The sequence below is a fragment of the Gadus morhua genome, chromosome 4 (genome assembly GCF_902167405.1).
Source record: "Gadus morhua chromosome 4, gadMor3.0, whole genome shotgun sequence".
NCBI lineage: Eukaryota > Metazoa > Chordata > Actinopteri > Gadiformes > Gadidae > Gadus > Gadus morhua.
Window position 1 is genome coordinate 24473437 of NC_044051.1, and position 13910 is coordinate 24487346.

Below are 13910 nucleotides of genomic sequence, written 5' to 3' on the forward strand. Positions count from 1 at the left end.
CAGTTAAATTGACCGTTGTGTGCGAGTTTGAACAGGTGAGTTTTGAGTTGTGACTTGAAGGTTGTAATGGTGTCTTTTATGTGTGGGGGGAGGGAGTTCCAGAGCCTGGGTGCTGAACAGCTGAATGACCGGGCACCCATTGTAATGAGTCGTGATGTGGGGATACATAGTAGTCCAGCAGAGGTTGAGCGGAGGGAGCGGGAGGGAGTGTATTCTTGGAGGAGGTCGCAGAGGTAACTGGGGGCTAGGTTGCGGAGAGCTTTGTGTGTGAGGAGTAGGGTTTGTATTGGATGCGGTAGTGTACTGGGAGCCAGTGAAGTTGGACGAGGACAGGGGTGATGTGGTCAGATGATTTGGTGCGGGTGATGATCCGGGCGGCTGAGTTCTGAATGATCTGCAGTCTGTTGATGAGTTTGGTGGGGAGTCCGGTGAGGAGGGTGTTGCAGTAGTCTATGCGTGATGTGACAAATGAGTGAACCAGGATTTCAGTTCTGGATTGGGTCAGTGATGGGCGGAGTCTGGCGATGTTGAGGAGGTGGATGAATGCAGTCCGGGTGATGTTTTGAATATGGGTTGCGAATGAGAGTGTGTTGTCCAGGATGACACGACCCTCTGCTTCACCCCTCGCCTCCTCATTGACTCTCGAGGAGAATCAACTTATTTTCATCTTATTTCGATTTTCTTATCTTTATTACACTGTCTGACCCCCCTCACCCCACACGTTCATCCTCCTCCCTCCCTCCTTCTCTCTTTCCCATGCCTCCCCCTGCCTCCCCCTGAATCTCTACCTCCCTTTCCCCTCACCCCTCACCCCGAGAGAGAGAGAGAGAGAGAGAGAGAGAGAGAGAGAGAGAGAGAGAGAGAGAGAGAGAGAGAGAGAGAGAGAGAGAGAGAGAGAGAGAGAGAGAGAGAGAGAGAGAGAGAGACTACCTCGCTTTGGAGAGATTCATTTTTGTTATGGATGGAGAAATAGACAGAGAGACAGACAGATTCAATAATGACATGAATCTTATTGGTCCGGGACGAAAACGTGATTGGCTAACACCTGCGCTGCTCCTTGAGTTGGGAGGGGAATCATCGGCAACCTCATAATCTGATAATTCAAAGATATTTTCTTGCCAATACAATATGTATTGCGATTCTGCAGAAATTACGATTCAAAATTATGATTTTGCATTTGATTTAGGGTTAAAGGTCAGGGTTCGACTGCTACAGGGACGTCGGCCTGCCATTGTTTTTTAACAGTTTTCTTTTTAATTTGGCTTAATTTGGCTGAACAGAACAGAACATCTTTGATGCAAATGATGCACTTATACTGAATGCGGTTTCTAGCTTACATCTTTTAGATTAAAAAAAACAAGCAAATAAGTGGATGTGAAGCATCCTGACAGTGTGCTGAATGGATCCCCCATTAGTCCGGACAACATGGGTCTCCTGGACCCCGCCACCAGCGACGGCCGCGTCATCTTCTTCCTGCCCTGGGAGAAGATGACCATCGCTGGGACCACCGACTCCCCCACAAACGTCACAGCCCACCCCATCCCCACCGAGGACGACATCACCTTCATCCTCAACGAGGTCCGCAACTACCTCAGCCCCGACGTGGAAGGTATGCTCACGCACACACGCAACCGACACAAGCACACACAACAGACAGCCAGACACACACACACACACACACACACACACACACACACACACACACACACACACACACACACACACACACACCTACACACACACACACACACACGCACACACAAACATACACAAACACAAACACACACGCGGATACAACTACCTCAGCCCCGACATGAGCGGTACACACACACAAATACAGACACACACGCACGTGGACTACAGCTGAAAATTTGCCAAATAGGCTAAAGCTGCTCCTTCTACTGTACAGTTAATCAAAAGGGACTGTCCACAAAACTATAAACAAATAAACTAAAACTAAACTAAACTGTAATGTAAATGTATTTACATTACATTTCTGAAAGGACCTCATCTTACAGAAGACTTGCCGGCTATCTTTGTAGCTTTCATTTGACAGTTTTCTCAATGAAAATGTATTTTATTTAAAATTGCAAGTTTGCTTGTCGTGAAACATTGTTACAAATCAGATATTGTATTTGAGAGCACAGGAAAATGTATACAATTTTAATAAAACATGTTTGTGTGTGTGTGTGCGCGCCCATGTGCATTTGTGTGTGTGTGTGTCTGTGTGCATGTGAATGCACCTTTGTGTGTGTGTTCAGTACGTCGTGGGGACGTGCTGGCAGCCTGGAGTGGGATCCGGCCCCTGGTGACGGACCCCAACTCTAAAGACACCCAGTCCATCTGCAGGAACCACATCGTCAACGTCAGCCAGAGCGGCATGGTCACCATCGCTGGTCAGTGTGTGTGTGTGTGTGTGTGTGTGTGTGTGTGTGTGTGTGTGTGTGTGTGTGTGTGTGTGTGAATGTGTTCCTCTTAGGGGTGTGAATCTTTGGCTTCAGACGATTCGATTCGATTAACGATTCAGTAGTTGGCGATTCGATTCAAGGACAATCATTTTTTTTGGAACGATTCGATTCGATTCTGTAAACCACGATTCGATTCAGTAACTTTGAACCAAAATTCTATATCCGTGAAATAAACATGCAATAATGTGACACCCTGTCATGGGTAGATGTGTTGGAGCGTCTTGAACTAGGTGGAAAATCACTCAGGAGCCGACGAGAAGTTTGGAAAAAGATGGGATCTTTTATTTTCCCAATTTAAGGCCCATAAGGCAATAAAAATAAAACGAAAATCAACAAAAAGAAAAATACTTTTCACTAAACAAACTGAATAGGCTTGAGAGTCACAAAAACATCGATTCGAACTTAAGCATACTGGACCTTTATATTATTGCTAGATTTTGGCGTAGCCAAAATATACAAAAACTGCAATAAACATAATTACAAAAACTCGGGGTCACTTCCGGTTTACCCGGAAGTTATGACGTTAATTTAAACCCCGTTGACGCGGCACACATTCCCAAATACAAAGTCTAGACGAGACGCTGATAAGACGAACATTTACGCTGTGTTAACATGTAACTTTTAAACTAAATAAACAAACCTGGAATTTGACAACGACATACTTGTTTGAATGGTTATTGCAACAGAACAGGTGACGTTAATGGTAAATGGTATTAAACAGAACGTTGTAATGATGGTACTTGCAAGATTGTATTAAACTGCCGTAGCGCGCATGATAAATGACATGGTTGATAAATGATTTTAAAACAGTAGGAAGGTAACGGAATAGGCCTACATAGTCAAACAAGACAAACACACACAGGCAACATTGACTGAAGCTATGCGCCCCGTCACACCCCTTGTCAATTTTACCATTATTCTTTGCGAAGCCAAAATGCTTCCACACTTTGGATTTCAAGTTTGTTGGTGCATTAACAATCTCGCTGCCGCTCTCTGCCATGTTTGAAATGCACCAGTAGAGGGTGAGGGAGAAAAAAAACTCTCGTGGGACTTCCTTGCAAGCTGACTAGCTGATGACAGAGTTACGGATTACCGAGCTGCACTTAACAAAATAAACGTGTAAACTAAGTCTTAAAACATTAATCATGATCGATTCATACGATTTAAAGCATTTATATCGATTATTGGTGAAGCCAAAGTGATTCATTCTATTTATTTATTTTAGCAGATCGATTTAGTTGAATCGGTAGGACTGACAATCGATTCATCGATGCATCGCATGAATCGTTGCACCCCTAGTTCCTCTGTGTATGTGTGTGTGTGTGTGTGGATTCCTCTGTGTATGTGTGTGTTTGTGTGCGTCTGGCCATGTTTCTCTTGTAGGACCTGTGTTTGTATTGATGGAGGTGTATTATGCATTTACCGCTAAAACTCAAATATGTGTTTGTTTACCTTTTCGCGCAAAACATGAAACAAAACACCACTTTGTACACACAGAGGTTCTTATAACTTCACATAGATCCAGTCCGGACCCAAGGGTGGTTAGAGTGCTAACACAGCTAGCTAGCTAACGTCGCAGCAGCCGATCACCTAAAGATAGTAGGCTGTGTCTTCGATGCAGTTCAGTAACCGCGGCGACGGTGTCATAACCAAAGCCAATTAAGACTCCATTAGTTGACGTGAGCGAGGTGAAGGGTGCCGATTACCCCGGCGTCGCCACCGGTGACTTCCCGCCTTACTTCCAGCGTGTCAACGCCTCATCAAAAACATGCGCCAATTAGTCATGACACCATTCAGCCAATCAGTGTTCACTGCCTCGCTCGTCCTCTAGGACCTGTGTGTGTGTGTGTGTGTGTGTGTGTGTGTGTGTGTGTGTGTGTGTGTGTGTTTGTGTGAGTGTGTGCTAACGTGTGAACATGCCTGTGTGTGTGTGTGTGTGTATGCGCGTGCGTGCCTGCGCGTGTCTGTGTGTGTGTCCCCAGGGGGAAAGTGGACTACGTACCGCTCCATGGCGGAGGAGACGCTGGATGCGGCCATCCAGACCCACGGCCTGGAGGCGTCAGCCAGCAAGACCGTGGGTCTGGTCCTGGAGGGGGGCCGCGACTGGTCGCCCACCCTCTACATCCGCCTGGTGCAGGACTACGGCCTGGAGAACGAGGTAGACCGTAGACCGGGGCCCTGTACCACGAAGCTCGCTTAGAGGGTTAGCGAGGTATGTTGAGCTCCAAGCCTGGGTTAGTTGTACCACGAAAGTCGATCTCTTTTAGCGTCGCTGTATCACCATGGTGACTTATGCTCGCAACCAAACCTGGTTAGGGAGCAGTTTTTCGGCTTAGTCTAGCTGGAGATCGGCTACTTAAATCAGCTTCCTAGCCCCTCCTCTGACAATGGCGTCACCATTTGTGGGTGTTCCCGTGGACCCCGGCGCACTTCTCGTACAGGCGTCTCTCCGGAGACAGAGGGTTTTACGGGACAGAACCGATCCCTTGGCATTGTCTGACGATATTCAGATTTCAGACTTTATCGTCATTGTGCAAACAACGAAATTGGGGTTCTTCATGAGAGATACAGATTCTCATCAGAGGGTGTTCGTTATTTGATCGTCCTTTTGGACCTTATGTAGACAATAATTACTGCTGCGCATTGTGTCTCAGTGACAGAGTGCTAGAGTGGAGGTAGCGCGTCAGTCTTGAATTTCTGCGCGGGGGGTTCGACTCCCAAGTGACGCGAATTTATGTGAAGCTTAAAAAGTCCTAATTCTCATGCATATGGAATACTTATTCACTAAAGCTTATGGAATTATATTTTTGTGCTTATTTCGAACTTGAAGCCATATTTTCAAGGCCGTGCTGGCACCACATCTATGGGGGTAAAATGCTGCAATGCATGATGATAGACCGGCGAATTTGAACCCCAGTCGCTGGCGTTCGGGTCTTATACTAATCCACTACGCTACAGCCGCTACCTCTCAGCGGTCGAAAACATGCGATACATTTCTTAAATAGGGTGTATTTAAAGTGAATTCCCTAAATGATAGAATAAGGCAGGATGGACGTTGCTTATGCATTTTTAAATCATCATCATTCTATTTGGATTAATGGCGAACAATTCTGCATTTGGCATAGTTATTTTACAGACAATATGCTGAATCTTTTCACTTATACGCATATAGACTGCTTGATCTATCGTAAAGGTGAGAAAAATGACGCAAAAAACGCCCCTTTCACGTGAACGCGCACTGAACCCAAAGCGGAAAACCTGGTTCAACTAATTTAATCTAAAGTGAGCTTCGTGGTACCATTTAACTCCAATTGCGAGTTGCGGCTCTGTCGAGCCAGGTTTTCCCAAGAAAGCCTGGGTATGTTCAGCGAGCTTCGTGGTATACCCCACGGGTGTAGGGGCCAGGACGCTGGGTCCGGGATAGGGGTGGGAATCACAGGGAACCTCAAGATACCATGAGCGTTACATGGCCCATGATACCGATAATATCGCCATACAGCGATTCTGCAATAATCAATATATTGTTAGACAATCCTATAGGGGGGTTATTTTTTTATCAACACGGCGGATGCGCGTACAGAATGATCGCAAAAATAAATTTGTTTGAGCGGTTGCCAGAGTTATCACTCTTGCCGCTTTCACACCAAAAAGAACCGAGAGCCAGTTCCGGGCTGGTGCTAGGGCCAGTTCCAAACTGGTTCCAGCCTTACCCCAGTCAAGAACCTGTTGGTTTCACACCGGCCAGAGCCAGCCATGGAGCCGGCGTGAGCAACGTCATGACGTCACTGCAAACGTCTCCGCTAGTGAGCTTGGACAGAAGAATACGGCCGACATCTTTCTTTATTCTGGGTGGAAATAGTAACATAGTTACGCCATTAAATGCGTTTATGGAAAAAAAAATTGCGAGAAATGTGCATTTTACTTTCATAAGGTTCGCTCGCTGAATGTGAAGGATGTTTGGTTTGATAGTTATGACGAAGAGGGAACGCTCCGTTCACTTGCATGGACATGGACTCATCTAGCTGCGTTGGCGCGTTGACGCGTTGAACCACCACACAATGATCAAGCGTCAGGTTAGGCGCGCAGAAGAACCCTCGCGCCAGTTTCAAACACAACAACAACAATTTCGTCTTCGATTCAATCCGTGTATGGTTCGTTCTTTGAATATTCCGATTTAAAACAAAATCAGAAAAAAAAAAAGAACCATACACGGATTCACGTCCATTGTTTTACTTCGGTGTTTTAAAAAATGCCGGTCTTTGTTGGACTTCCTGTTTATGAAGGTACGGATAACTCCGCCCCCGGCATAAAAGCGGTTCTAGTTCTAGCCTAGCTCTAAAGTGGGGCCAGAGTTGAACCGGTTTTTAGGGGCCGGAGCCGGTTCTTTGGCGGTGTGAAACCAAAGCCCTGGCCCTAGCTCCGAACTGGCCCGGAACCGGCCCCGATTTTTTTCGGTGTGAAAGGGGCATGAGTGGTTAATTTGCAGTTGTGGTGTTAATTAGCGATGTTGTCGGCTTAGTGTTACATTAAACTGTAATAGGAAAACACGGTTATATGCTATAGACCCTAGAGTATATGTGGTACAAAGGCTGGGACGAATTTCAAATTATAAATATGTAATTTTTATGTTAAAATTATAGACCGTCGTGATTCCCATTGAAACAAATGGGGCCATGATTTTTCTTCAAAACGAGAGCTGGTAAATTGTGAAAAATGAATTAAACTGTAATCAGACAACGCGGTTATATGCTATAGACTAGGGTGGAGCTTATTTATGAACTTTTGAAATATGATCTTCTTACCCTCTCATTTTGTTCCTATATATATAAAAAAATAAATCTCGCAAAATATGAGCACAATTGAACAATATTTAGGGGTAGCTCAATGACCGTGAAGTTTCTGATACCCAAAAGCTGCAGCCGCCTTTTTTTATTTTTTTAGCTCCACCACAGAGATGTTTGTCCAATCCTTGGAGTAGCTCTATCAGTGAGTTTCAAGATCTCAGACGAACTGTATCTCCTTGGTGACTCTGTGACCGAGTTAAATGGCAGCAAGTTGCCGTCATTGCGTATGGCTCAGGGATTCTTCCTACATCACCATCTCGAACTAAAGGAGACTATAAGACAATCGTCAGCTGTTGCCATCATGGAAATAGCAAAGTTTTGGCACAAAGCTAGAATCCCAATGAGGGATCATCAAAACTGCCAAACTAAGCTTGAGTTGACTTTTGAAGAGTGGCGACTTCTGAAAAATAACAAAGCGCGAACGTCACCAACTCAACTCGCGAGAGAGTCAGCTTTTGTTTCCAGGCTCGAAGATCTTTTTGATGTCGCTCATGCTGATGCTCTGACGAAGACGTCAGTATTACAATAAGACAAGGATTTCTTGTTAGCCCAGCGAGAGAAAGGAAGAAGAGGGTCGATGGCTGGATTAGATAAAAAGCTTGCTGCTAAGGAGAAAAGGGCGTTCGAAAGAGAGGAGCAAATGCTTGCCAGGCGTCATCAAATGGAACAAATAAAAGCAGCAGCATCTACCGCTGAGCTGAATTCTTCTGGTTCTGAAACCTGCTTAGCAGCTGCTCTAGATTGCACAAAAGTGTCAGGCCGCAAGGCTGCTTTTATCATAGCACAAACTGCCAAAAGCTTGGGGCAGAACATTGATGAACTTGCTCTAAACAGAGACTCAATTTGCCGAAACAGAGTACAACACAGAGGCCAGAGAGCTGCAAACATAAAGGCCAAGATTCAGGGTAACGTTCCCCTTGTTGTTCATTGGGATGGCAGACTGATTCCGGATCTAATTGGAAAAAAGAAGGTTGATCTGGTTGAAACCAATTCTGCCAGTATTGGTTTCAGGTAAAGGAATTTCTCAGTTACTTACAGTTGCCAAGCTTCCATCCGCAACAGGCGAGGCTCAGGCTGCTGCTGTCTTCGGAGCCATTCAAGACTGGGGCTTAGCAGACAGCATCCGAGCTATGTGCTTTGACACCACCAGCTCAAACACTGCTCGGATTGCTGGTGCCTGTGTCCTTCTAGAGCAGAAGCTTAAGAAATAGCTCTTGTCACTGTCTTGTAGGCACCACATTATGGAACTGATAATTGGTGCAGTGTTCCAAGTATGTATGGGAGCCACATCTTCTCCCGGGGTTCCACTCTTCAAACGGTTCCAGGAATACTGGGGATTTATTGACACAGCAAAGTATGAACCGGGGATTGCAGCTGATGATGTGGCAGGTCTTGTGGAAGACATTAAGCAAAGCACCATTGATTACGCCAACAAGCATCTTGAACAGAGTCTACCAAGAGATGACTATAAAGAATTCTTGGAACTTGTGATTGTGTTTCTCGGTGCTGCTCCTGCACGAGGAGTGCGATTCATGTCACCTGGTGCAATGCACCACGCCCGTTGGATGTCCAAAGTTCTACAGTCTCAAGATCTGGATGTTCAAGGCTCAGTTCAAACTGACTCCTGCTGAAGAGAGAGGGTTACGTGATGTGTGTGTGTTCGCAGTACGTGTCTACCTGAAAGCCTGGATCTCTGCTCCTCAGGCATCAGGTGCTCCTTCCAGTGACCTGCTGCTACTTAAGTCACTGCTTGAATACTCATCAATCCATTCAGCCATTTCAAAGTCAACATCACGCAAGTTTTCCAAACACTTATGGTACTTGTCACAGGAACTTGTTGGCTTGGCTTTCTTCGACAGTCGGGTCAGTTCGTCAACCAAGAGACGGATGGTTAGTGCCATGCAGAATGAAGAAAACCAAGAGCACGATCATTCCAACCCAATCACTGTTGATCTGGATCCATTCAATGACAAGAACTTAGAAGACTTTGTCACAGCAAAGTCAATGAAACTGATCCGAATCATGGAACTTCCAGATGGATTTCTCGCGGTTGATCCGGACTTGTGGCAGGACAGAGATGATTACAAGCAGGCTACAGAAGCAGTCAAGTCTCTTAATGTTGTCAATGACCAAGCTGAACGTGGAGTGGCACTCATTCAGGAGTACAGTGGATTACTAATCTGTGATGAAACGCAGCTGCAATTCCTGCTGCAAGTTGTTGAGGACCATTGTAGATTGTATCCTGATAGCAGGAAACAGACTCTGTCCGGGCTGCCATGAAAACAATAAATCTAGAGTTTGCTGGACATTGTTAGACTGATATTAGTTGTCAGAAACTGAACAAGAATTCACTATTACTGTGTTCAAAATAAATAGTGTTGTTTAAAATAAATTGGTAGAGATACTCCTAAAGGTTGTGTAATTTGTTGCATTTTTATAAATTTCGTAATCTTTGAGGCACTTGAGCTACCCCTAAACAGAATAATTTAATGTTCAAACTTTGCATAGTGTTTTTTTATTATGCCGCACAGATTAGGGGGGTAAGACTTAAAAAAAAAAAAAAAAAAAAAATGTTATAGTTTAAGCTCCACCCTACTATAGACCCTATAGTATCTGTGGTATAAAGGCTGGGACGAATTTCGAATTATAAATATGTACAATCGATAACGTTAACTGTCTGACTCATTGCTCAGCGGACTAGAATACCTCCCGTTGCCAAGTCGTAGCTAAGGTCCATCCTGTTTACTGGAGGAGTGAACAACGTTTTCTTTGCATAAGAACCTTACGGGAGGATAATGATTGTTCCAGGTATTAGTCAAACCCTCAGGCATTACCAGGGAAACAAAATAATGGCATGTGAAAAACTTTATATTTGGATTGTAATATGCATGAAAATATAAATTAATGATCTTAATTTCTTTTCTTTGGCACGTGACCATGGTATAAGCAGGATAATGCCCTTCGAGGTGCCAAAAACAAGTTTGATCGATCGTAATTAAAGGGGAATACTTTTTGAGGGAGATGAACTCAAACAGAGTATACATTTAATAAGCATGCAATACGAATAAGAAAAAGCATAATTATTAAAGTATTTGAATTGTTTTATTATGTTGGCAAGCGAGAGGTAGAATAAATGGGATAATCAGTCTTATTAAAACGGTTTATGGAACCAACAACAACGCACAACAACACATGATTGATGATCTTGTCGCTCTCATCTCTTTCTGCATATGACATGCGCGTAGAGCAGGGAGTGACGTAGAATGATAATCCCTCTATGACGATACATCACGATATGTCTAACGATAAATACAAAATGAATATGAAAAGGTAAAGTGATGGATTTCTGTCTTTGGCTAGTTAACTTCCGTTCAAGTTTCCTTCATTCATGTTCAGCACTACCTCGAGGAGAAGGGAAATCTGTTAAAGGCGCCCTATTTTATTCATTAAAATGTTGATATATGGGCAATATTTCCTGTCTAACTCTTCAGGAATAAAGCATAAAAATGCAAAAGAAATAAAAAGAAAAAATTTAAATATATATATATCGCTACTTGCCGCCAGCATATCGATTCTTATATCACATGAAGAAAGGCGACGATATTTTGTCCCAGCCCTAGTCCGGGACGAACGGGGGTTTGGTTCGTTTTGCATTCCCAAAATAATTGCTCATGACATTGGTGTGAAGGGGGCTTTTGAAGGCCCTTGTAAAAGAAAAGTTAACCTCTGGGAAAACAATGCCCCCGAAACAGCTGAATGGATATCCTCACACTACTCTATTGCCAATAGTCATTACTATTGCATTCTTAATATTAGGAAAATACCTAATAGGAAGATTGAACTAGTCACTGAGACGAACTAGTCACCCTAATGAACAAGAACAGTTTCTTGTCGCCTGGTCTCATAGGGTCCATCTTGTTATATCACTGTAGGGTCGGTTTGAAGTCGCTCGTAACATGCAACCAACATCAAACAAGGGTGGTGAAATAGGGGCCTAAAAGTGTTTCCTTGGGGCCTGTTCATCGTACCGCGCTTCATTAGTCATTTAAAATGGGTTATAGGAAGCTCCCTCGTCAATTGTGTCGAAGGGGCTGTGGGAAAATATTTACTAAACTTGAATTACAATAATGGCAAGGTAAGTAGTCAGCATAGTCTTGCTAGAAACACCCACCTACGTTACATGCTCACGGAGGCTGTGAAATACCGGCGCACATGAATGCACCATGTGTCTCAGCAGATACCTTGGCAATAATAAGCAGGGAAATGTACAAAAAATTCTACAAATTCTACACCACTGGGATTTCTGATCTCCGCACACAAACCACTGAACACACCTTTGTCGTTTCGAACGTACGCCACCAAAGCGACGATTCATTTTCGCACTGTCATCGATCGGTAATTAGCTTTCTGTGTAAAAAAAAGAAAATTAATCCAATATAGAGTTTTACTAAACAAGGCCCCAAGCAGCGGACCCCTCATTACCGTAACTCTCCTCTGTAATATTCCTAAAGGTCGCGTTGATATTTGGACAACGCTTGCCCTTTTCCTGGCCATCGACAAAAGCCAGTGATCTGAATGCCAAATAGGCCATTTTGTTGTTTCGCCAAATTTATGACACCCCATCGATTCCAAACTGCTCAGACGCTTGTCGTTTCACTTTGGATGAGAGATTGGATCAATGGTTTGAATACCAGCGGTCACCAATAGTGAACCCACTTCTCCATCTGCTCTGTGCTTATCTCCTCGGTGGCATTAAGTTATCTGCTCATTGTGTGCAAGTATACACAAAGACAGATTGTATTCATTTTCAGAGGGATCATAGTATTGGTTTATCAATACTCTAGTGTCGTCTAGCTTAGTCACAGTCTCACAAAGCCGGTATTCATGTTCACTGGAAGATATACATGTTTTATTGAACAAGAATTAATACAGAAACAGAGGCCCTCTTCTTGTGCTTAGAAGTAGTAGTCATAATAGTAGTAGCACTATTAATTGGAGTAGGTTTAGTTGATCAATTTCTATATGGCCCCTATTTTATTTTAAGGTGTTATGTGGATTAGCCTTTACCAACCATTTCAAAACCGACCCCATAGTGACACTTTTAATGTGGGAGTGTCCACCCAGATGCATTCTGGGTAGTGCAGCAAAGTGGACTGACTCAAGTAGTCGGTAAAATAGCGGCCCTTTAAGCTTAGCATTGAAAATGTAATTGAATCGAGGACAGCTAAATCCAACTTTGCCCTGAAACCTTCTTCCATTGTCTGCCAACTAACAAAGAATGATGTCACTTCCTGCGTGGCTTCCTCCTCAGGTGGCCCAGCATTTGGCGTCGACATATGGCGGGAAGGCGTTCGAAGTGGCCAAAATGGCGCAGGTCACCGGTAAGAGATGGCCCATCGTCGGCAAAAGGCTGGTGTCCGAGTTTCCCTACATCGAGGGCGAGGTAACGCACCATCAACTGTTTACAACCCAGAATCCTATGGACAATATACTCTACCTACAAACACAATGAAACTCCAACTCTGCATCTGGGACTTAGAGAATCCCCAAAAATATCAAAGTCTTATAATGTTCCCATTAAAACGGTTATTTTCTTGGACTTGTAGCAACACTTCCAGCATACAGAGTAAAATGGCCCCACACTTAGCTGGTGGCTAACACCGGTTATCGAAGCTTGTTCTGCCACTCGGGCCTTTACCTTCCACCTTTGTTGAAAAAACTTATTTTACGTAAATTAATTGGTTAAAATCCAAACTTCACATCTTTCACAAGCTCATCCGAATCTCAGTCCGACAAAAGTCGTCTATTGCTACTGACAGAACCTCAATTGACCACTAATCCCGTCCCCCCGCCAGGTGCTGTACGCCATCAAGGAGTATGCCTGCACGGCCATTGACGTCATCGCCCGGCGCACGCGGCTGGGCTTCCTCAATGTCCAGGCAGCCGACGAGGCCCTGCCGCGCATCGTGGAGCTAATGGGCAAGGCGCTCAACTGGACCAGCGACCGGAAAACTGTACGTGGCCGAAAGGCCGATCTACGCTCACCAACTTACATTTTATTCCCTGTTTGGTTTCCGTCCACAGTGGATTACAAGAGAGGCTTTCAATGTTTGAGTAACGACCCCAAATGTAACACCTGGTTGAGGGGTTGTTCCTATTCAGCAGGAAGTTGTGGTTGAAAATACATCGGAACAAACACAGATTCTGGTACACTCTAGTACAGGAAATTCTGTTAAACAAGATGAACATGGCCAAATATGATCCAAATATAGTAATTCTAGTTGTTGAACTTGAAGAACAGAAAGTTATTATTGCTAAAAGCCTAGATTGCATTGCGAACAGCTTTGCGTGTGTTGCAATTTTTATACCAGTGTATTTTTCTTTATTTGGAGCATTGTGTGTCCATACAGTCGCCCATGACAGGACTGGATCATGTTTGCGTCTCTTATTTCGGCTAGCCTGTGTGGCTTCAGAGCGGAGTACATAACCCCTGCTGGCTGTGTATTCCCCCGTTATTCTCCTACAGTCAAAGACACAATAAACCCTCCACACCCTTTATCCCCTCTCAAGGGGACCTGTGTGTGTGTATGTGTGTGTG

General features: G+C 44.3%; 1 protein-coding gene across 4 annotated transcripts in view; it reads left to right on the top strand.

The window, feature by feature from the left end:
- Positions 1-13910, top strand: part of gpd2 (glycerol-3-phosphate dehydrogenase 2 (mitochondrial)) — a 74279-nt gene that overhangs the window by 39859 nt on the left and 20510 nt on the right. For all 4 annotated transcript variants that reach the window (XR_003976398.1, XM_030353457.1, XM_030353458.1 and 1 more), the window contains 5 exons: positions 1416-1609; positions 2262-2396; positions 4451-4626; positions 12624-12755; positions 13168-13326. Coding sequence is in view for 3 of the 4 variants with exons in the window: in XM_030353457.1 (XP_030209317.1) it covers positions 1416-1609; positions 2262-2396; positions 4451-4626; positions 12624-12755; positions 13168-13326 (796 nt within the window). In the remaining variant the exon portion in view is untranslated. The remainder of the gene's footprint in view (positions 1-1415; positions 1610-2261; positions 2397-4450; positions 4627-12623; positions 12756-13167; positions 13327-13910) is intronic.